The sequence below is a fragment of the Polypterus senegalus genome, chromosome 17, assembly GCF_016835505.1.
Source record: "Polypterus senegalus isolate Bchr_013 chromosome 17, ASM1683550v1, whole genome shotgun sequence".
NCBI lineage: Eukaryota > Metazoa > Chordata > Cladistia > Polypteriformes > Polypteridae > Polypterus > Polypterus senegalus.
This window is the reverse complement of record NC_053170.1, coordinates 14,395,464-14,420,398: the sequence shown is the minus strand read 5'-3', so window position 1 is coordinate 14,420,398 and position 24,935 is coordinate 14,395,464. Positions and strand designations below refer to the sequence as shown.

At 40.1% G+C, this 24,935-nt stretch overlaps 1 protein-coding gene across 2 annotated transcripts in view; it reads right to left on the bottom strand.

Moving 5' to 3' along the window:
- Positions 1-4,545: 4,545 nt before the first annotated feature.
- skap1 (src kinase associated phosphoprotein 1) overlaps positions 4,546-24,935 on the bottom strand; it is a 258,909-nt gene continuing 238,519 nt past the window's right edge. For both annotated transcript variants that reach the window (XM_039739883.1, XM_039739882.1), the window contains exons 12-13: positions 10,240-10,337; positions 4,546-8,287 (exon numbers count right to left, since the gene is read on the bottom strand). In XM_039739883.1, coding sequence (XP_039595817.1) covers positions 10,245-10,337 — 93 coding nt within the window. In that variant the 3' untranslated portion in view covers positions 4,546-8,287; positions 10,240-10,244. The remainder of the gene's footprint in view (positions 8,288-10,239; positions 10,338-24,935) is intronic.

The window sequence follows — 24,935 nt, the reverse complement described above, 5'->3', positions numbered from 1 at the left end:
CTCTGCTGTATTCAAACGGGTGTAAATCAAGAGTGCGGTGGATTAGCCTTAGGATTGATTTTTGGTTTGTATTAACATGTGTTCCTGGATTTGTTAGAGGCACCCTCTGCTTGGCGTAATCATCGCACCTTCATTCTGCTTAGTCTGGAAGAAAACCTTCGCTACTCAGACTCTCAAAGTTGATAGGAGGAGCACCGGTTTAAAGGCCAGGGTCTTGGAACTGTTTACACCCTACGGTGCTTGGGATAAAAGGTCCGAACAGTAAACGGTGGGCATTCCTAGAATATTTAAATGTAGTAGACGCTACGAGGCAAGTACTGTAATGAAAATGAACTGCTTGGCATTCTGCATGTACTAAATCTGTATGAATGGCATCTTCTGATTTGTTATATTTGTGGTTTTGGACCTGCAGGATATTATTTTAAGTTAGACACTGAAGAGGAATAATGTTGTAATTTTATTTTTTTTTTTTCTGACACAATGTATATATTGTATTTTGTGTGTAGTGCATACCATGACAAAACACCTAAGTGGCCGTTCTGAGATGCTTCACAAATTAAACATTTTTATGAAAAAAAAAAAAATAAAAAAAATAAAAAACACACACACGGCCTAATTGAATACATGATGAGACTAATGGTTTTGAGAATAATGTTACTTGTGAATAAATGTATTTTTTGCTTAAGCTGACCTTTGAGAAATAACCTTGTCTGTATGGACTTCTCTTTCAGGCTCTCGGTTTGTGGCCCCTCTATTACCTGCTTACGACTAAGCCAGCCCTGGGCAGTGGTCTCATGGACCCCCACAACAGCACCTGCCTTAATGCCACTTAGTGGCTCATGTTTTTCACTTGCCCCTCACTTTCACTACGCCTCTTTTTTTTTTTTTTTTTTTAAGTACATTTCTGTTCCAAAGAAACATTCATTTGCCTTGTTGAATTTTATTTTACAATTCTGAGCTGAAGCCGTTATATTTTAAAAGAGAAGGAAGCAAAGGAGAAAATTGTTTATAATCTGACCCAAGGGATGACGCAGCCCGCATTGAGTGGTGCAGGTTTGAGAGTCAGCAAATGATAATGAAATTCATCTTCTGTCTCTCCCACCCGATTGGGATAATTATCCCATTATTCACTCTGACCGCTGGGGCTCCTTCTTGGGCAAAGCATTGCTCCTAATTACCTTGGTGTGCTGCGCCGCGCTGGCAGCTGGGGGGGTGGCGTAGGCCGGGGTTTGTGAGATCTTAATGCAGGAATAAAACCCGAGTGCCGGACAGAAAGGGAATTTGGTGTATGAAATGAACAAGTGTGCCGAGGTGCAGGGGGCAGCCTGGGCTTTTCATCCTCTCCTGTGAGAGACGTTTTATTAGCTTTTTCTCTGGAGTCGTATAGTCGGGTCTTGAGGTAATTAGTAGGCCTGACATATTTTTGACTGATTCTGAATCTATGAACATTATGGGACTATCTTAAAAAAAAACAGTTGCTTTTATACCTTTCGCTTGGTTTTGGTTTCTTAAATTTTAAATTTTTTTTTTATTTTGGAGCTTTTAGTCAAGTATAGCAGAAGATGCACTTGGGCCTCCATGTTTTGACGTTTCTGTAGATGGATAAATAGCACTTTAATTTTTTCCAAGGGGGAAATTTTAGGTTTTTACGGAGGCTCAATAAATAGATATTACAACCAATGAAAACAAACCCTGAAATACACATAAGAATTACTAAGAAGAAGGAAAAAGTTTTAACATTTCCAAAGATTAAAAGAACAGTTGCAGCCCGAGAGGTGTTATAATTGAGTATTGCCATCGGTGGAGAGGGGCCACTGCTATGGAAGTGCTGAAAGCCCTCTGGGTCGTCGTGCAGCTTTGTTCATTATGGCCGTCGGTTTTGTTTTCTTTCTGTCCTCCACTATGCCCTCCAGAGGCCACCATCTTTATTAGCTTGTCGGATGACTGGGACTCCCCAGAAATGACGTTACCTGCTGAGCACACCACAGCTCACTATCCAGGGCTGAAATGGCGTGCCTTCCTCCAAATCATCATTTTAAAAGATTATTGCAGTTCATCAAAACTTTTTAAGTTGTGCAAAATGGAGAGCTTGCCCTTTTAACACTTACAAAAAGTGTTCAGGGCATTGCATTTCAAATGAAAGTACTTTAAATGTCTTCTGTTCAGCTCAGAAAAACATCCTAAGTGTCGTGTTCTGAAACTTCCAATCATCGGTACTCCAGCCTAAGATAGTTGGTCAGGGTGAACAATTTGAAGATCAGGGCGCAGCACTGAGTTAGCACATGAAGACACTGTAAAGATTAAAGATGGAAGGTTCCAATAATTTACTGAGGTGGTCGTCTTTCCTGTTTGTTACATTTTTACTAGTCGGGTCAATTTGTGAACATTTAATTATCTTACTGATCCAGCATTTGAGACTGAGGTGAGGTGACCTGCTCAAGGTCTTAGTGTCACTAGTGCGATTTGAACTCACAACCTCCGAGCTTGAGGTGCAAAGACTTTTTTTTTTACATTTTTTAATTTTATTTAATTTATTAAAATCAAATAACACTCCATACACAACTTGAGTTTTACAAAAAGAAAAGAAAAGAAGGTTTGAAACAAATCAACCCCCACCCCTGAGAAAGAGAGCTAGGCCAGCAGTGTAAAACTATATGCTAGTAACGACAAATGAATAGATAAAATAATAAATGAATAAAGATAAATGGAGTAAAGGAGAGGAGAGAACCTGCTTCCTCAATTTAAATGTTTGTTCTAAAATGTTCTTGATTAGATCCTGCCAGGTTTTGCACAGATCCTTTAAGTGCGAATTTGATTTTTTCCAGTATCAAATAGTAAATAACATCAGTAACCCACTGACTTCGAATAGGAGGGTTAGGATTCTTCCAGTTGAGCAAGAAAAGTCAACGTGCCAATAGTGTAGTAAAGGCGATTAGTTTCTTTGTCCTTCTCCACTGTGAGCCCACCAAACAACGCTGTTAGTGGATTAGGAGGCATTGTGACACCAAGGCCGTCTGAAAGGCATTTAAAGATTTGGGTCCAGAATGATGTTCACTTGGTGCAGGCCTAAACCATGTGGCCCAGTGAGGCCGGAACTTGACTGCAGCGTTCGCAGGTTGGATTTTGCCCTGGAAACATTTTTAAACGAGACCGATGCGCTCGATATATAATTTTGAGTGAATAATTGTATGCTTTGAGCAGATGGAGCTCGAGTGAATTCTGGGCATTGCTACCTTCCACTCTCAGATGTTGAGTGACAGATCCTTGTCCCACTGTACTCTTGGATCTTTGAAAGGGAGGGACTGTAAAATAGTTTTATATATTACAGGAATGGTGTCCGAGTCCTCGAGACTGAGCAATGTTTTTCTGGTATAGCGGTGGGTGGGAAGTGAGGAAAATCGGGCAGGTTCTGTTTAACAAAGTTTCTGATTTGAAGGTAGTGAAAGAAACATGTGGCTGGTAAATTAAATTTGGAGTGTAATTGTTCATAGGATGCAAAAACGTTGTCTATGTACAGATCTCTAAGTGATTTATTCCCGGATGTTTTCCAGACATTAAAAACGGCGTAAGTTTGAGTGAATGGAAAAAGTGGTTCTCCTGCACAGGTGCCACAGATGAAAGCTTCTCTATCTTAAAATGCTTCCTACATTGACTCCATATTCTGATTGAGTGAAACACATTTGGGTTGTTAGTTTATTGGCAATAACTTGCATTTATTGGGGTGCAAAGACTTAACCACTGCACCACACTGCCCGATTTATACTCCTATTTGGCTGCACATTAAAGGTCTTTTGAAAACCTGAACTGAACGATTATCTTGCACTTTGTAAGTTGGGTGATGTTGCCATGTGCTCTCCAGTGGACCTCATTGTAAGCTACTGAGCTGAGCGTTGATCAGACCTGTGGAGCAGCCATCTTATTAATTATGAGCTTAGTGACGGCTTGTGATGACTAATGGCTTGTGCTGTTGGCTGGTTTGCTTTTCAAAGGCCTTGTTCTGTAAATCCAAGTCTACCATCAGATGAAAACCTGCCTTTCAGGTAGCTGGTCTGTTTTGTGCTCACCATACTTTTGGGAATCTCCCTTTGTTTCAGTGTAGCCTCGTCAACCAGACCTCTGTTGGGATAAAATTGCAGAGAATTGGTTACGTATTCTCTCTGTTGAGGTACAGCAGTCAGAAAATATCATTAGTCGGGGCTTCACAAGAACAAATGGTGCTGCTTTCTGTAAAGGTATCCACACCAGACAGATTCTGACAGCCTCGGCTTGATGATTCAACTCCTTTAGGATGTTGTTCTTTGTATTGGACTAGAAAATGATAGAAGCCCATTGTTTGGAATTCCCCTGTCTAATCCACAAGAGCCGGCCTTTGTCCTCTCATCCTCAGGTTTACTTTTTAAACTCCATCTACACCTGAGATGTTTACCGGTAGGTGAGCTAACTTGAGCCAGGAGGCTCATCACTTGAGGTTAACTGCCAGCTAACAACACACCCCTGGTCAGTGTTTGAGGATTTAGCTTCATTTAAAGAGGCCTTGGCAGTTGATTTTTTTTTTTTGGTTCATATTTCAAGTTTATCACCACTGGGTGAGTTCATTTTTAATGTTATGCTGAATTACAGTTACTGTACTTCGCTAAAATGATCTTCATTGTTTTCCACATTTCCTAAGAGTCGGCTCTTTCTTTTATGTGGAGACTTCTGGCCGTGAAAAGAACTGAATGCTGTTAACTTTCAGCCGTTTTTAGTTTTTCATCTGTTGGAGGCGAAGGAAAGCCAGGCAATGTGGGGAAAATGGCCTTTGGTGGGGAACCAGTCAGTCGCAGGGAATGTGGTGACAAAAGACACCATTTACAGGTAATTGAAACAAGAGAGGCGACGGCATATGCTTCTTTTACATTTCCTGTCGTGCACAGAATGACGACTGCTCCTAGATGATTAGAAATTCGGGAGGCTTGTATGGATTTAAAACTGATTTGTAAACTTTATGAAGTTTGTATGGTCCTCTCCCTCATTCAGTCCTTTAGACGGCAAAGGCTGCTCGGCTTTATACAGCAGGAGAGTTTTGGCCTTTGTCAGCCAGACTGAGAGTCTCGAAAGAGCACGTCTGCCCCCCAGTGGCCGTCTGTTAAACCGTTGGGCTTAATGGGAGGGAAAGCAGGTGGTCTGTTTAAGCTTCCTGATTTGAAAGTGTAGAGTTGTTGATGTCTTTTGACATTTACTCAAGTGTGCTGTAATGCAATTTATTTGTGTTGTTGCAAGTTGTGCCAAATAATCAGCGTCCTCTGCAGCAGTGAAAAGACAACTCTGAGAAAAAGCCACATCTGAAACCGGCACATAAAAAGGAAACGTTAAATGGGGTGGAATCACCTGGAAATCTAATGGCGTTCAGTGCCTGTGTACTTTGCCCATTTTAACCCTGTCTTTAGTGCAGATGATGCCAGGTTTTGGTGTTTATTTAAGGGCAAAGCCAACTGAGGACCTGTAAGCTATTTGTTTCTTGGACTTCATGCTCTGATCTCTCATGTCCTGATCCTATGTAGGGGTCCATCTGGGCCCACCTTTTGTTTCCCTCATCAGATCCATTTTCTCATGCTCATAGACACCATTGTGTGAAATCTTCAGTTTCGACTGCAATCTGGCCAATGGAATAACCTTCATTTCACAAAACAATGATAGACTTGTGTGTTTCTTGGGAAAGCTGTTTTGATTTGGCATTTTGTGAAGCCAGACTTGAACTTTAGGGATGCCAGGACCTTGCAACCCACGAATTACTTGGCAGTATAACCAGTTTGATCTCTGCTCATGTAATCTCAAAGGTTTCTCTAATAACCAATTAGCACTTAAATGAACTAATCCATGATTAACTAAAAGAGCTGACCATTAGGACACTGAAGGGAATGGCTGCTGAAACACACAAGAATATAAACTTAAAAATCAGTCATTTCCAGGAGAACCATTAGTAATATCTAATAACGTCCCTGATTAGGGAAAGGTACTATATAAATAAAATGGGTTGTTATTATTATTGAAAAATTAAATACATTTCCATCAAAAATATGAACATTTGTGTGACTCCAAAATATGAATGCGTGTGTGTGTACAGGATATAAAGATAAAGAAATAGTGATAAATATTGTGGCCACGAGGAGGTGTCTTGGGACCCCAAACACTGAGCACAACAACACAAACGCCAGTTTTGGGCTCAAATAACCTGTTGTTTGAAGTTTGTACCTTTCATTTTCGTGCCAGCTTCTCCTGACTCCTCACGTGAAATAAGGTGGCCCATTTTACACTGGAGTACTTCTGCTGCCACAGCAACACATGAGGAAAGCACTTCTGCATCAGGCAGAGGCCCCCCAAAGTTGGGAGAGCCATTCCCTGCCACATGCCCCGGGGGCTCCATGGGACCCAGCAACTACAGTTCCCAGTATGCCCTGTGGGTAAGTGTATGGGTGCACTGGCATGGGAATGTGCTGACCTACTACATCAGGGAAACACACAGCCCTGGAAGGCTCTCTCTCTGCCTGTCCATCCATTTTATAGTCTCGTCTGGGAAAGGAAATGCTAGCCATCCTGCCTGGGACACCATTACTACACATGAGCAAGTGAGAGATGTGTGTGTGTGTATTTAGGTATAGATGTGGTATTGTGAAAAGTGTGATATTAGGGAGATGCCAAACACACCTGCAACTCCAAGGTAAAGTTATGTGTGTATCGAGTTGTTCCTTGGGAGTTTCTCAGGTAGATTGACCACATCATCCATAGCAGAGCCTGTAGCTTTGAGGCATGTTGCTCTAACGATGTTGGCTTCTCTTCATTAAGTTATAAAGTCAAGCAATACAGGCAGCTGGGGGCTGCTTATTAGTGGAGTGGAGTGTTTAGGGCCGAATGGCCTGTCTTTGCCTTTGCCTTAATTTTTGACTCCAAGACTACATTTTTTGTTCACTGTACTCCCTTTTTTTTTTTTTTTTTTTACTTGAAATAGTTTGCATTTAAAGGAATTGAAGTGTTCCAGGTCTGTCCTGCAGAGGGCGCCTGAGCATGGATAATGGAAAGAGGAGTCGCATTTTGTGTTCATTTTATGTTATGCAATAGCTTTGATGCCAGCTTTGTGGAGATATATATAATATATATATATATATATATATACATACATACACACACACACGTATATAAAAAATATATTTTGCATTGTTGATTAAAGTCGTCCAGTATTCCTCTTAAAGGAAATTTTGATACTGAAAATGCATTATGAAATGAATCATTCAGAAATGGCAGGCGTGTTGTGATGTGTTTGGTATTAACAGCATTACTGTTTTAATAAGGCAATCAGTTAATGTTCTCTGCTGCATGCCTGATGATAAAAGATGTGGCAGTGAGCCTTTTCAACATGTGGCACATGGATGGAGTACAAGAGGACTAACAGCACCTAACAAAGTGCTGTGCCAGGGGAGTGCCCATCACTGCATGGCGGGCAATTTTTCTGTTTCCTTTGTAATTTCTCACCATGTAAGAGACATGTTTTAAGGGACATTATTTTGCCCTGCACAGTGTTTTAACTTTAAATCTTTCATCTTCAAACAGGCTCGACTGGATTACAGGAAGTGAGGTTAAAAAACACTGGGATTGCAGGTTTGTTAGCATATTTTTATTATTAGCTAAGCCGACGATACCTGGATGACAGTTCACACCTAAACAGAACATCAGTTAGCCTAAACTGAACTTTACGTCATAGTTATTTTGGTTTTCTCTGAATATATGTATAATACTCTGTATTTATTCTCGGTGTAGTGAACAGGGACTGGTGGAGCATTGATAGTTAAGTTACACACTTGGGACTCAATTTTAAAGGGTGCGATGAAAAAGTGTAAATATAGTAGTGGCCTGCCATTGTGAGCCAATATTCTGAAGACGGACAGGCCTGCACTAACAACCTGGAGTGAAAGATAAGTCACCCAACTGAGCGACAAGAAGTGAGCTATTTAAATATGACACACATGAAAACGACGTCATTCAAAAGAGTGGAATTTAACTCATAAAATTAAAAAGTTCCAACATTTACTCAGTACTTTCAGTAAGGGGCTAAATGCTGATTTGCTAGAATCAAACCTGAGCTGTCACGTTTATTAATCTATCCTGGCAGACCAGATCTGTAGATCAGGCAGATTCACAGCATACAGTAGCAGTCGGGGAACACATCCAGAACACAGAATATAACAGAAATGGCCGTCATCCCTTTCTTCTGCTTCTCAACTTCATGGTCCTTCTTCTCATACCAATTCTTCTTCTAAAATAAATCACAAGAGAGAGTCAGCCTTCATAAATACACACAAACATCATTTTATAAAATTAAATTCTAAAAAAATTAAAAATGAACTCTCTATTCTTGGACTTAGTAATACTGTATATGGTGAATAAACACTCAGACTGTGACCTTATGTGCTTGCAGATCCACATTATGATACACCCGAGATGGCGTTTTTCAGCATAAATTGGTTTCTGTTTTACTTGTAAGGTGTGCCACTGCAGTCTTTGAATTTAACTTTCTCAGATCCATTTTATTCCATTAAGAATTTCCATTCCCTAAATAAAAGGCTGTAGATCCTTGTATCTGAAGAAGTGTGCATGCCATCAGCGGTTTATTTCTATATATTTTCTCCTTTAATTACTGATGTTTAGTAATAATTTCATGGATTATTTAAAATAATGTTGAACTCACTTGTTACAGTAATGTCTGTGGAGTGTCAGTGCTCTTATTTAAAGCCTTTATGTCGAACTCCTCTATTTGCACAACAACATTTCTAGAGAGTGTAGGTATTCTATAAGGTATCTTGACATTTCCATTTCTTTGAGTACACCTCGATATCCGAGGAAGACGCTGAGAAATGAAGGAGAGCGAGTGCAGAGCAGCTTCTAACTGGTCAAGAGCAGTTCTTCATTTTGGTTTTATGGCGGTAACTTCCAAGGAGGCCTCACATTTACACATTTTATTGTAACTCTCAGCCTCTTTGTTCTCCTTCTGGCTGAGGAATAAAACTTTTGAGTTCTTTTTCCCCTTCATAATCAGCAAAGTGACTCAAAAACAAAGGCATTACAAACTAGTGCTCTGGGATCAAGGATGACCAGAAAATTAAGAGAGTATACTGTCCCGCCTGCCATTCCCACTAATGGCTAGTTGACCCCCACAAAGCCAATCATATCCAAGACCCCTGGTTAGCTCCCTTCTGTTGGTCTTGATGGTCGTTTATTTTCAGAGCTTTCTAATTTCTGTAACTTTGACAAATAGGTTTTCTGGCACCGTCTCTCGCTAATATTAACTTGGCATTGCCTAAGCCTGCTCTTCCCATCGATATTCAAGATGGAAATAAAGTTCTGAGACCCCTCTTCATACCTTAACCTACACAGGAAGTTGAATATTTTTGAAAAAGCCCTAAAATGTAAAGCTTACCTGCCTTGACAGTAACATCCAGAACATTTTTAAATATCTGTTTCTTGTACAGAATGATGCTCTTTACAAAGCGTCTGGAGCCCATTGCTCCCCATATGGACCAATTCAATGTTGGAATGCCTTTTCCATACTTTACAAAGTCTCTCCACTTCTGCAATAATCCTATTAAATGAGGCCACAGGACTGGGTTTTTATCACATTTATTTTAGTGGTTCAAAATGAAACTGTTTTCAGTTTTCCTCTAGAGATGCGCTCGATTCACATCTTCATCAAAAAATTAGAAGGAAAAAAAAAAAAACAGTTGGTCCTGCCTTCAGGGAAATGCTTAAAAATCAAAAGGGATCCTAGACTTGGTGCTAACAGTTTGACAAACCCTTCTGAATAAAATGCAAATAGCATGATAAAAACAGTAAGGTGACAGATGTAGAAATATCCATGAAATTCTATGGAAATTGTACTTAAATTTCCACCCCATTTTTCTTCTGCTTACTGATTCTGCCAGCAGGTGGAGCCAGTGAGAAAAAAATCTGATTTTTGATTGAACACAAAAAAAAAAAACCAAAACCAAAACTGGCTGTTAATATTTTGTTCACATTTTGTGTAGTGAGGAGTTTAATGCTTCCGTGTCAGGCGTGTGTCCTGATGCAGGATTCTTTTTGTGCGGTGAGACGCCTGTTTTCAGATAAGGATGTACTGCTCATTTCCTGGTGTGTCATTTATGTGTTTGTTTGTACAATTTAGTTTCAGTTTGTAATCGTGGGTACTTACATTAACTGCTTGTCTTAACTTACCAAACTCAAAGGATGTATGCGGTGGTCAAGAAATCTTTGGGGACAATGCCAATGTTGCCGTTCAGTTCACCTACCCACCATCCATAAATATTGTACTCCTGCAAAGCAAAAGCAAAAAGCACTTTGAGACTGACTGCTGGGTTAGCTGATGGGACTCCACCTCAGCTTTTATTCAATCGTTTACCACTAATAGCAGTTTACTTCAAAGAACCACTCAGTGAGGATGAAAATCTGGAGAACTTTATTTTTATTGAAGCCAGAAAAGGAGAAAAGATGGCGGTGTGAGGTGAGCTCAAGAAGGGGAGATTACAGAGAAAGGGTGTTAAGAGTCTGAGGTGTCACTGGCATTACCAGCAGGTAAGGGCCAAGTAGTGCTTTCAAACTTGTGACTAATTGTCAGTTCAACTGGCAAAGATAAAAGCTTGAAAATGATTTGGTGTCCATATTTCGTAAATAATATCCAAAGACCTGGAGGTTAGATGAACTGGAATTGCCAGATTGGCACCGGTGTGTGTGTTCACCCTGCAATGTGTCTGGCACCCTGTCCAGGTGTTGCTCCCTTGTGCCTAATGATTTCTGGAATAGACCCTTCCCTGGATAAGCAGGTTAAGAAAAAGAGCGGATATCCAAAGATGCCTTCCAGGTTTGGTATGATCCTCCTCTTTCTTTATGTATTTACTGCGTCCATTATCAGGTGATGCAACTTGCTTATGGTCATAGGGTGTATGGTGTGGGCTGGGGGATTGCGGTAAGAACCTTAAAATGCATCACTTTGGCCACTAATGAACCCCATTAACCCACTGTCAGTGATGATAATATAACACAGCTTCACTATTAACTGCCATTGTCCCAGGCAGTGAGGCCTACTCCTAAAGCCAGAGGCTGAAATTCCAGCGCCTGATCCCTTTGACTTTACGAATCTGACCAAATTCTATAAATTAGCCCTTTTAAATATCCTTCATTTGGTGAGCAGTCTGTTTGTGAGTAAAGTTTCATTTTGTAAAGCACTTAGATCAAGGAGCACTTCACAGTAATAGTGTAATTCATGCCAGGCTTCTCCAATTGGAGTTAAGTGATTTTAAACAGCGGATTGAGCTAGCAGCCTTGACTTGCAGTTCCAGGCCTTGGCCACCGGGAGGCCTGCAGCAGCCATAGGAGAGCACGAGCAGACAAGGCAAAGCTGTTAGGGCTGAGCGGGTGCGCCACTCCATTTCTGCTTTGGAGTTTCGGCCAAACACACCACGCCACCGGACTTGAGGGCTTCAAAAAGTGGCATTGCCCCCTCCCACTGATGACACATGAAACTCATTCTCTGACACGCGGCCCCCCCTACCCTTCTTGTCTCCCTGCCTTGTGTTCACTTAGCCCAGCAACACTGCACTTACTGTTATTACATCACTTATAATTTGATAAACCGTGTTATAAGGACCACAATAATTTGCTTGGGCTTTACTAAAATCTTTCCAACATTTTACCTTGAGTAACATTAGTCAAAGCTTATGAAAGAAAAAGTTGCTGTATTTTGTTAAAAATTTTGAGTGTAATCTTAACACTGTGTGTGTATTTCATTACCTTTGACTCTTTTTCAAATGTAACATTTGTTTAGGCACTTTGAGAGATTTTTTTAAAATGAAAGTCACTACTCAGCATTTTGTTTCTGCAGTAAATATTTACTGTTACTTACTGGGGAAATTTCAAAAAGTAAATTACAACAGCTAAGAAATCAGAAATTATGATAGAACAGGAATTTAAACACGCTGAAGGCGATTGGGGCGACTGTTTCCAGTTCAACCTATTGTGCCAGAATGAATTAAAACAACATTAAACTCGCCGCTATAATATTTAAATTCTCATTTCAGGTTGCCAAACTGCACCCACTCTAAATTCTACAGATGTTCCTTAATTATGGTAATTTTTATTAAACTATTAAAAAATAAGAAAGGGAACTAATTCAGGCAGGCAGACGGCCAAGTTGCTCATTTATTTATCAGATGGCTTCTGCCTTTTTTATTTCGTGGTCTGTAACAAGCCAGCATCTTTAACTCGCAGTAGGGTATCCCTCTGGGTGGAAAACAGAAGCTGCGTCTTCATATGCGCACAACACTTCAGTCCACGAACTTAACAAAAAAGGGAAAAAAAAAACAAAACAAAACACCACCACCACCTCCTCAAAGTTTCTTTACCAACCCTGCAGCGTTTAACCAGACCCCCGCCCGCTCCAAAAAGCCTGAGAACTGGAATTAGAGACTCATTTAAATTCCGATTTTACCGGGTTGCAGCATGTAAGCTGGCAGATGAGAAATAATAACAGAAGGCTTCATTGCCGTCTCCCCTGATGCCATCCTTACCCTCATTGTCTCATCAACATGCACGGCTATAATCGGGATGCTGTCGTGTGCGACGGTGAAGGCCAATGTGCAGCTACGGACCAATCTGGAGTCCCGTTCAGTAGGCATCTGGAGGGCCCCCTACTCCAGCCATCCATTTTCAGACACGCTTAATCCAATTCAGGGTCTCGGAGAGCCACAGCCAATCCCAACATCATGGCAGAAACTAAACCCTGGATGTGGGAGTCGTCGACCAGAGGGGAGGCCCTAATGTATTCCATAGTTATTTACTAGAAGACCAAGTGTAGAGAGACGCACGGTAGACATGACACAGTGTGAGTGTAAATAAATAAAAAACACACAAACAGACTCTCTAGGCGCTCAGCGTGGGGTATTCGTGGCATATGGGGGCAGTGTGCTGCGTGACATTTTAAGCTACATTTACTTGCCAATCTGTGCTATGACACATTTTGACTTTAGGACTACTGGTAGGAATGTTTGCAATATGTCTGACAAGAAACAAATATTCCATTACTGTAATTAGTCAAGTTTAGAGAAAGCCAGAATAAGAACGGGATCTGTGTGAGTTTGTGTTCTGTTAGCTTGTGGTTTAGCAGTTAAGTGTGCCAGACGCAGTTTTAAAGGCTTACAGTTAACTGAAGAGTAGAGAGAGAAGAAAATGGTGTCTTGTTTTAAACGACAGGCTATGGGGCAGTGCTTTTGTGGAAGAAATCTCACTGGAAGTGATGGCATCAAATCAAAAGGGTGCAAGAGCAGACCCACTCCATTATGTTGACCATCAGTGTGGTGGCAGGAGAGTTTTGGTGTCGGGGGGCTGGACTGGTAGGACTTGTCCATAACTCTGCCTTTGTAGAGTCCAGGCGGTGGCCACAGAATGGACATTAGCTGGAGGTGAGTGGAGCTGCACCTTGTTAGGCGAAAGATATAAAGTGGCAAACTTGGGACATCCAGGAATGAAGAAAACTGTGTGTTGTGTCTGCTTTTTTTTTAAAAAAAAAAAAAAAAAATTTTATTATATAGAAGAAGTAGGGATGCAATTGTGCAGAAATAAACCAACGGCTGGTTAGCCCTAAGTGATAAATTCAAGCTTGTTTAAAGCACTATTTTATTCATCACATTAAACCAACTTCCGTATTTACAAAGGCTGCCTGATTTGAAAGGTTACATTTTCCTCATCACAAGGCCTTGTGATGTTCCCTTATCATTTCAGGAGTCTGGGCTCGATTCCTGGCCCCCTTACAGTTATTGGTGAGGTTTGGCACATTTCTCCTTGTTTTTGTGAGTTTTTTCATCTTCCTCAGACTCGGCCATGTTAAATGGTGGCACCAGCTGTGGATGTGCCCTTTGATGGATAGGATCTGTTGTTTTCAAACTTTATAAACCAGACTACCCGGCATTGATTGGCTATAAATAAATGGGACAAAAACTTTTCAATGTCATTTTCCAACCCAGTTTTTAACTGAGAACGAGGGTTCGGGGGAGTGATGGGGCTCAACCCAGCTAGCAAAAAGAACAAGACGGGACAAACCCTGGACACACACAGCCAGCAAACACACAGTAGCACTGCCAGTTCACCTAACCTTGGACTGTGGGAGGAAATCCACACAGACACTGGGAGAACATGGGACATGAAACATGGTCTCCTATCACTGCACTGCCCCAGGGAATACAAATGTCTTTTGGAAATTCAACATTGCTAAACACAACTGACGATGGCTCAAACAGTAATCCTGCAGGACAATGCCAAACTAACTTGAGAAGAAAATGCTGTAGCTGTGGTCTTAGTTGACATTATGCTTTGGCTCCCATAGAACTGTGTGTACTGATCGCAATATCCTCTCTGCTGTGCCCTCCTGCTGCCTTATGGGAATTGTAGTCCCCATGTCCGTGGTGTTTTCTGAATCCCCCTCATCCTGATATGACATAAAGCCTATAATTTTAAGTTGGACTAACAGCAAGGCTTATGCAAAATTTTGTGAAAGTCGGTTCAGTTCTTTTTAATGATCAGCAAGCAAACAGACATCCAAACAGCTTATGATTTTATTTATATACATAATGAACAGAAAACTTTATTATGCTCAGAAGTGGGTATAAAATGTTAGCTACAAAATATGCAGTACTGTGTGTTGATCCAAAATACTTTACATCTAAGGTCTTTTATGAAGAGGTGGTTTGGACTTTGCACCATTGGTGTCATGTGGTATTTATGTCACAAACCACTGACTTCTGATGCTGTCATTTAGCTAAAGGAACACACGGGTCTGCAGTGGGCTGGCAACCTGCCCGGGGTTTGTTTCCTGCCTTGCACCCTGTGTTGGCTCCAGCGGACCCCTGTGACCCTGTACTTAGGATATAGCAGGTTGGATAATGGATGGATGGATGGACACACAGGTGATGCACTGTCTGTGCAGACAGTGATGTGCAGCGCTAAACTATTTTACTGTGTGGTTCCCTGGCAGAACAAATTTTTCTGCAGATCCTCATTTCATAAATTTTGACATTTTTGGATGGTTAACCACACAAGAAAAACATCTGTCTATATATTATTATTATTATACATTACTCTGAACCAGTGTCAGTAAAATTCATTTCAGGCATTGCATGGCAGGGGTGGGGGGGTTGTTTCCTGGGGTTTGATTTGAATGCAAAACAAATATCAGCCTTGTATGGTCTTTTCTCCTTTTCCTTATCAAACCAATATTTTACACCATCATTTTGTTTAAGAGGCCAATTAATCAGCTCCCAACTCGCAGAGATCAATGGATATTGGACATGTGTCCAGGGCAGGCCAATCAATCTTGGAGTTATTTGGTTATGATTGCTTATTGAGGTTATTAGTGCTTTCTGAACATACATCACTGTTTAGAAAAGGTGAAGCACGTCTCGAGCACACAACGCATGTCAGAGCGCAGACTGCCGACCTCAGAGATGTTTGTGAAGGTGGATTGAGTTTTAACAGCCAAAAAAAGAGGGATTCACTATCTGTGCTTTTACATTTATATTTGTTTGCTCAGCAGATGCTTTTATCCAAAGCAAATTACAGGAGAGGCCAACATATTCGAGTAAACTGCGGAGTTAGTTCAGATTGGGTCAAGTCTTCAAACTAAAGGCCTGCCTCTCACCTCTTTCGCTGGTCTGACATATTTCTGGGCTTTTCAATGGCAGTTTGTGAAATTATATCTTGGGTGGTTAACGTTGTGGTTGTTGAAGCACGTTAGGAATGTACAAATATGAAGTTTATTCTCCCATCTGAAGTTTCTATTCATTTATCTTTGACTTTTAACCTACAGCTGTACGCCTCTCTCAGACCACGTGAAGCACAAATGAGCGGTTACTGGGCAGAGAGGATCAATGATCGTTGAGGGATGCGAGTCTTCATTTCAAAATCCTTGTTCTGATTTAAACACACTCCCCTGTTATTTAAGTTTACATTTGTTTTCACACTCAACCGCTGTTAATAGTTAATGTAGAAATTGATGAGGAATTGATGGCATCTGGGAAAAAGACAGGATGTAGCTGCATTTGACAAAGGTTTCCAAATATTTGAAAAAGGTTGAAATGCAGCTACCAGACAAGCAATTCTGGCACTAGTAGGACTCACCGTGCAAACAAAAACTTCAAATCCATTTGTCTTCATTTTAAGGTTTTTATTGAAACTCAATGCAAACAGTTCACGCAAAAAATAAGGGGAAAAGTAGATAAAACATGCAAAAACGTGAGAAAATGGGAAACATGATATTTTGCTTAAGGATTAGGCATCTGAGTTACATTTCTTAAGGTTTCTCTGTCTTCTCTCATTCACCATATCGATGTATTGTTCATAATGAACCTGACATAATGTAATGGTCAGAAAACTATATGCCCTTAATGCCAATCTGTCTAACTGTTTTTGTACCTTTCTAGCCTCGATCTAAAGCCTATTCTACTGTCACACTGAGTTAAAATTACGAACACTCCATTTTCTATAACTTACAGGGGGTTAAGCTGAATCTTCCATTGTCTATATTAAGCTATACTATATTCAAATTTAAAAACTAAGCAAACTACAGTAAATTTACCATTTACATTAACTAAAAGGATTTGGCTCTTACACTGTGATGAAGCTGGCAATTAAGCGCCAGGCCTTGCTTTAATGCTGTCTGTTAAAATAGTTGGGGCAAACACCACCTTTTTGATATGAAACATACTGTGGCGACATTTGACTTAATTGCACAATTTTGCATGGCTTTGCCTTGTAAAATCACTTCTCCTTGAAAGTGGCCTGTGGAGGTTTCAGCGTTCATTTCACAATGTGCTAAACTGACATCTGTTTTTACAGGGCTTGTTTTAGGCATCTGGATCTCACTTCACAATGAAAGCCTGACTGAAAAACTTGTAATTTCGTTCGGCATTTTGTAAGTTAAGAATGGATTATAAAATGTTGACATATGGGAACTATTCCTTTCAACCACTTCAATGGACAAAAGTGGCATACAAAATGTAGGGAATGTGCACTCCGTCAGTGGTGTCAACTATGTTGGCTCTGCTTGCTTCACAACAGTATTGTCATACTCTGCACTCAGAGCTAGAAATATTCATTTGTAATTCTTTCAGACTTACTTATTATACACTACTTACAATTGCCTTTAAAAAAAACTTTTGTTAAGTTTGAAAATGTGCTATATCAGCCATACACAACATCAAGGAAACTGCTGGTGCAAAAGGAGAAGACCAAAAAAAACATTGTTAGAAAGAAACAGGCGTCAAAGTCTTCTAATTGCATTCATTTTCTAACTTGGCTTATTCTAATGGAGGATGTGGGGAGTAGGGGTCTATCCTAGCAGCATGAGGCCCAAGGCAGAGCCCACTCCACACCTACGGCATATGCAATCATATGGAGACAATTTAGAGTCTCTGTTTGACGTAACCTACGTATTTTCAGTATGTGGGAGGCAATTCAAGTATTCAGAGAAATCCAACCACACACACACACACACAATCGGAAAAATGAGACACTGTAGCAGCGCTAAGCCCTGGGACACCCCATTTTATTATTTTCATTGCATACAATTAAGTTCATCCTGTAGATGGACTGAATTCAGAAGTCAATATTTAAAATTAACATGTGCTAAAAACAGGGGCTGAGAACTGCAGAGCTGTGTGAACGATTTTTAAATTTTTTTTTTAGAATATTGCAAAAATTTTGACGGGAAAAGTCGAGCAAAGCTTACCAATCCTATCCACCTCATGTCTCCAAATGAACATCAAGTTGAGTTTTGAACAAGTTTTGATCAAGTTGACCTATTGTCTGCCACACTACCCAATAATTTATTCCATGTGTACATTTGTGAGAAATATACCCTTAACAAGCTTCCAACTGTGCCCCCATGTTTTTGTTGAACTCATTTTAAATTAAGAGTCTCGATCCACTGTAATAATGCCTTTCATAATTTTAAATACTTAAATCCCCCTTTGCGTGAACTCTTTCAGTCTTTCCTCATAACTCATCCCCTACTACAGCCTTGTCGCTCTTCTCTGGACTTTTTCTAGTGCTGCTATATCTCTTATCAAATCGAGGCAATGGTCTGGCACAGTGGAACCAAATTTGAACTTACTGCTGTTTAGAAGACACTTGGTTTGAGTGAAGATTTGCCAAAATGTCCAGAAGTGTGGCATACTGTGAAAACTGTCAACACTGGGATAAGAGCAGCATTGACCATTGACAAGTTTATTATACATCTAGGAAACTCTCTGGCCTCTGGGCCTTTAAGATAGGTGCTTAATGTGCTTCTTATGAAGCACAGCACCATAAGTCACTCTGGTAATGGTGCCGCCACCTTTTTCATGCCCTAGCAGTGTGTATGACTGTCTTTTATGGTCAAAACGATCAGCTTGCATTGGACATGAAACTGATTGGTCAGCCTTTATATTTACAATGTGCTTCCCCATCCCACCTGCAGTTCTTTGGTCATGTATGACTTTTTTTTTGTGTTCAGAGTGTGTGACATACTTTTGGAAGCAATGTGCTTCACTGCTGGTAGATGTTGCTACAGTTTTTTTACTGTCAGCAATGCTGTGTGCCGGCGCAGCTGCTATTTTCCTTTCAACAATAGTGTATGGCCACTGCTGCTTGCTGTGAGAAGGCCCCACATCCCAATTATGTACCAGAGATTACCTGCACCTCCAATTCATGAGTTGTGTTATGCGTATAATGTCATAAGCTCTTGATTAAGGCCAAGACTAAGATCAAGGTTCTAGGCCTAGTGTTTTGTTTTTTTTTTGTGTGAAAAATAACTCTTAGTATTTTATATACATAAATTAGGTGCTGAATTAATGAGTCTCTCATTGCTCATTGGCTAATCTGCATTTCACCCATTCTCAGTAACCTTTATGCATATAAAACATGAATGATACTCAGAAGTTTAGTTCCAATCATTCAATGCTGAAAAGACACAAGTCTGTCTGTGAAAAAGTGATTAATAACACAAAGATTGCTGCATACAAAGTAGGGGCTCATTAAATGATTAATTCTTAATAATATATACGTGTGTTAACCAGTAGACAAGTTATTAGTGTGTTAATGGGGACACAGCTTTTCCAAAATCAGGCCATAAGCTACTTGGCTCTTTCCAAATTTCATTTTATTTCAGATGAGAATTACTTTTTAAAAGAGACAAAGACTGCATGTTTGGGAGAGACAAATTAGCAGGTACATTTAAAGCCAATATTGCTGATCCTCTGCTCCTGTGCACAATGGCAGAAGAATGAATGGCTCCATTTGGACATAACTCAGCAGCGGTCAGCAGAGTCTCGTTGTAAAAGATCAAAACACGGTGGCTTCAAGGCAGAACACAACCTTCTCCTCTCATATTTACTTCTCGGGGAAAAATAAAAAGAGAAAATCGCAGCTTCGTAACCATGTGCTTCAACGGCAATAAAAAAAAAAAAAAAAAAAAAAGGAAAAAAGCGAGGAAAGCAAAGGACTATCCCCCCAGGGTAACAAATGCAATTTCCAAGTGATGTGACGGATATTTTTATTTATCTCTGCAGCCCATCTGTGCCACATTTCTTAAATTCTTCCTGAGAAAGGCCTTTTTGATTATCAACATCGCCATTTTAATATGCTTCTAAATCATGGCGATGCCAAATGCTGAATGGGACTTTCAAGCGTGCAGACTTTCTCCTCTTTTTTTCTTTGAAAAATTATGAGTTCACACGAAGTACACGTTGGAAAAGAAAATGGCTTCAGTTGAAAATCGACACACTTTTTTCTCCTTTATTAAAATCCTTGGTACGCATTTACTTTTTTGCTTCTTTATGCAAGATTCTGAGAAGAGGCTCATTTAGAAAGACAAGGCGAGCAATGTTCTTTTACAAGTCTCCTCACCGAAATGAGGCAGACAGATGCCAGTGCAAGTCTATTATTACTGTCGGATGAGTCATTTCTTCAAACTCCTAAGCCCAAATGCTGTCTGCTCACAAATCCATTTTATAAATGCAACTGTGAATCTCAAGAACAAAAGTATGGATGAAAGGACCCAGAAGATCATGTGACAGGAAAACAAGTGTCTCCATGTTCATGTGGAATGGGCAAAAGTGGACAACAGGCAGGACTTTACTTTGAAGGCTTCAAAACTATCATCTTACAGCCTATGGGAGCAAAGAACTACAGTGAAACAGCCACACGTTACATAAGGGGCAATGGGGATGCCACAGAGAGAAATGGGCACAGTTTATATGGTGGTGGTGTTTTTATTTTCTCCAAGTATTAGTCATTTTAAAGCTAATTTAGTGTCTAAAGGTAAGATGAACATTTGTAGATTTAAGTAAAAAGTACATATCACGGTATAATTAAAAATTCTGACAGTTTTGATAGAAAACATGTTTTTAAACAAGTAACAAAAGTATTATTCATTAACTGTGCCCACGGACACACCTCATATCTTTTGAAATCCTTGATAAGTCTCTGGTGCTATCATAATTTGGTATTTGTACATTTTGTTTGCTACATTTTTATCTACTCTTAGAAATTTTTCATAGGCACTCTAATTTTTTCCCTAAGATTTAGAGCTGTGGTGGATTTAATGACATACTTATTTTGTTCATGAATTTTGCATTTTGGTTACATTTATTTATTTTACTGTTTATTTCAAATTCATAGTGATGCATTTTGTTTTTGCCAAGGCTGCAGTCATTTTGTGAAGTTGGTTGCTGATGCTGTATCCATGCACTATCAGACAAATGGTAAATGAGTGTTTCGGAGCTTCAAAGCCCATGTGAACACCTCATGAACTCAGAACTACAAGTTGCACAATTCGGAGAAAACAAAGCTACCCAAATTTTTCAAGTTGTTACGTAAATCTGACTTTTCACCTTAGTGAGTTGTATAAAATAAAAAGTTTATTCTGGTCAGCCAGAAATGTAGTTTTTGTACTTGAATTTCCTTTGGAGCGTAGTGATACACATTTAATATGTTTAAGTTTTATACAATTGATATCTGATTGCCTTTTTTTGCAGACCAAGAATCAAATCAACAGCAACCTTACATTTCCCCAAACAGTCTGACTGGAAATTCATATAAACAAATTAGAACAGTGAAATGCCACAACTCGGAGCTCTGATAGTCAAGTTGCAGACAAACAAAGCAAAAGACACAAGAAGTGCATTGCTAGGGGTCACTACCAGGAAGTGGCAGGCACGCAGTTTGGTGTAGAGGTTAAGGCTTTAAACTTCAAACCCTGAGTTGGTTCAAATTCCGTGACTGACGTTGTGTGTCCATGAGCAAGTCACTTCACCTTAATGTGCTTCAAAAGAAATGCAACCAATTGTATCTTAAATGGTGTAAATCTTCTTTGATAAAGGTGGCAAATAAGTCAACGGAAAAGTAAACCTACAGGTTGATGACCTCATCAGTGAAATGGCACATTTAGGTCGATGCTGTGGCACAGCATGTTGTCTAAGATTGTGGATGCTCCAAAAAAACTTATTTGGATGTTTTGTTTTTTTGGGGATTTCTGGCTATAAACTTTGCTGCCGATTTTCGGTCTACCATTTAGTTTGTGTTTTGGCTCCGGCAAGCTGAATTAAAACTGTTCCCACTTCTGATCTTTGCCTTTGTTACTTACACATTTTATCTCCAGGTCTGTAACATTCACAGTAGCTTTGTAGTCTACCATCTTCAACATCCAGAATCTTTTAGATCTTCTTATCTTCAGAAGCCAAAGCCATTAATTCAACTGTTATGTTTGTAAATACCATTTTGCTGAGAAGACTAATTTGGCTGCTTTGTTTCTCCTGCACTGACTGCATTAATTCTGCTGTTTCAATGATATTATTTAGGGCTAAGGTTCTGTTTTAACGTCTCAAGTGGTATATCACCCACTTCTTACTAAAGGCCACATGTGCATTTGTAGACATGTTATTAACATTAGGTGATGAGAAAAACACACAACATAGGTGTGTGAATATTCTTACATAAGAAACAGAGTGACTTCAACTTCAGTCATGATTTCTGTTGGCTTATTGCATTGTTCCCTGTGTTTGTAGCAGTATGTCAGAAGTCTACGTGACCATCATCATCAGGTCCTTCCATGAAAACCCTAAATACAAAGAGGACTGTTTGATTTACGTTAGGTAGATTGCCCAGAGGGGACTGGGCGGTCTCTTGGTCTGGAACCCCTACAGATTTTATTTTTTTCTCCAGCTTTTGGAGTTTTTTGTTTTTTCTGTCCACCCTGGCCATCGGACCTTACTCTTATTCTATGTTAATTAATGTTGACTTATGTTTATTTTTTATTGTGTCTTCTATTTCATTTTGTAAAGCACTTTGAGCTACATTTTTTTGTATGAATATGTGCTATATAAATAAATGTTGATTGATTGATTGATATTATCATGCTCACAGAACACAGTAAGCTGTAATGTGTCAGGTTTTCTATTCAGTTCCCACTGCTCACCCCCATTGTGACTTTCAGCCAGTCCCTTAAACTACCAGTGGCATTGTTGGTTATTATGAAAGATGTTATGTAGAAAAACAAAGCTTCCAACATGTCACTTAACCTGCTGGTGCTTCAGTTGTAGAACTATGTACAAGTGTACCCAGAGCTTGTGCTTTTTAAGGGAGGAAGGGAAAAGTCTTTCTGGATAAAAGACTCAGCTGAATAAATGTTAAAAGTCTGCTTTCAAAGAAACCAAAAATATATCAAGCCGTCCATCATCCACCTCCCTAAATCCAGAGCCAGTCCTAGTAGTGTAGGCCACAAAGCAGAAACTAACGCTGAACAGGGTGTATGTTCCTCATGCAGACAAAGCCACACACACTTAAGTAACGTACCAAGGAAAAGCCAACACAGACACTAAAGAGCATGCAAACTCTGTGTGTGCACTTGTATGTGTGCCTACAAACAATCCACCCCTAAACTACATGTAGATTAAGTTGGATGTAAAGATTTGACTTGTGTTAAACTATAATCATTCATGTTATTTTGGGGGAATCGAAAAGATTTTGCTTGGTTTCCTTTGCATAGATATGCATTTCAAAGTAAATATTCATGTGTGAGCAACGAAGTAGGAGAGAAACTTGTGGAAAGGTGCAGATTAATAACTGGTAGGAGAATGCACTGGTTATTCCAGTCAGCCTGGTCAAAATTGTTAAAAGAATATCTACAGCACTAGCCTTATCCTGCCTTAATCAGGCCCTCCTGCTGTTCTGAATGAGAAAACAAGAAGTAAGTGGGAGCTTTGAAAGAATTCAATGCATTTATGGTGAAACCCAAAGCCTGGCCACTGTGTGTAACTGTGCAAATACAGGCTGTTAGATCATATTTGGCGTCTGTGAAGACCTAAATGTTTTCTAGAGTTTTGTGCCCTGGAAAATGTGCTGTGCCAGTATCATGTTAGGGGCATGTCTGTCACAGGCAATGACTTGGGCACTTGTCCATCCATCCATCCATTATCCAACCTGCTCTATCCTAACACAGGGTCACGGGAGTCTGCTGGAGCCAATCCCAGCCAACACAGGGTGCAAGGCAGGAACAAACCCCGGACAGGGTGCCAGCCCACCGCAGGGCACACACACACACACTCGGGACCTGCATGTCTTTGGACTGTGGGAGGAAACCCATGCAGGGAGGACCCGGGAAGTGAACCCAGGTGTCCTTACTGCGAGGCAGCAGCGCTACCACTGCGCCACAGGGGCACTTGTCACAGAAAGTAAATCAATGAAATGGCAAGGTGAAGAAATGGCATCAAAAATAGAGAAATTGCAATGACACTAAAGTATTAATTTTCTAATTCTTGTTAAGGCAACTAAACTTGATGTCTGTCCAGTCCATTCGCATTCACTAAGGAGCTTCTGCAATTCTGCCCTCCCTTGACTTCTACTTAGGGCAGAAATTGGCTCGAGGATATAAGAAATTGTACCAACGAGGAATATCAATCACCCCATCAAGCCGTTTCATTTACCAAGATGACCTATTACCTTACCTCAACAGGTTTCAAAAGCCGTTTTGCCAAAACGTTCACATGCACCTCTACTTCCTCAAGCAACGGAGGCCAGTTCGCATTTTTCCATCTATTCTCATGAACTTCTACAGAGTAGTAGAGTCCAAGCTCACTGGCTTCATTACACTTTGATGCAGAACCTGCTTTGCTCAAGATGGTGAAAGTGGACAGAATATGACTAGCACATGCACAACACAAGTTAATAGAGAAAGTAAACAGGATTATTATAAACCTCAGTAGTCCTGCACAGTTGCTTTTCTCACTCCTTCCTTCTGGCAAACAGTATAGTGCCATTGGTATGCGTACCAGTAGATTCATGTGCAGTTTCTTCTCACAAGTCATAAAGTTGCTGACAAGTCAATCATAAGAACTAATACTGTAATATAACAAACAGTGTGAGGGTGTGTATGTAGTACATAGGTATGTGTGTACATACAGTACAGGCCAAAAGTTTGGACACGCCTCCTCATTCAATGTGTTTTCTTTATTTTCATGACCATTTACATTGGTAGATTCTCACTGAAGGCATCACAACTATGAATGAACACATGTGGAGTTATGTACTTAACAAAAAAAGGTGAAATAACTGAAAACATGTTTTATATTCTAGTTTCTTCAAAATAGCCACCCTTTGCTCTGATTACTGCTTTGCACACTCTTGGCATTCTCTCGATGAGCTTCAACAGGTAGTCACCTTCAGTGAGAATCTACCAATGTAAATGGTCATGAAAATAAAGAAAACACATTGAATGAGGAGGCGTGTCCAAACTTTTGGCCTGTACTGTATAATGTTGCAATGTATACTGTTTATTTATTTTTGGTATTGTATTTTTGTCAATTATTCTGAGGAGACATCCTTGTTATATG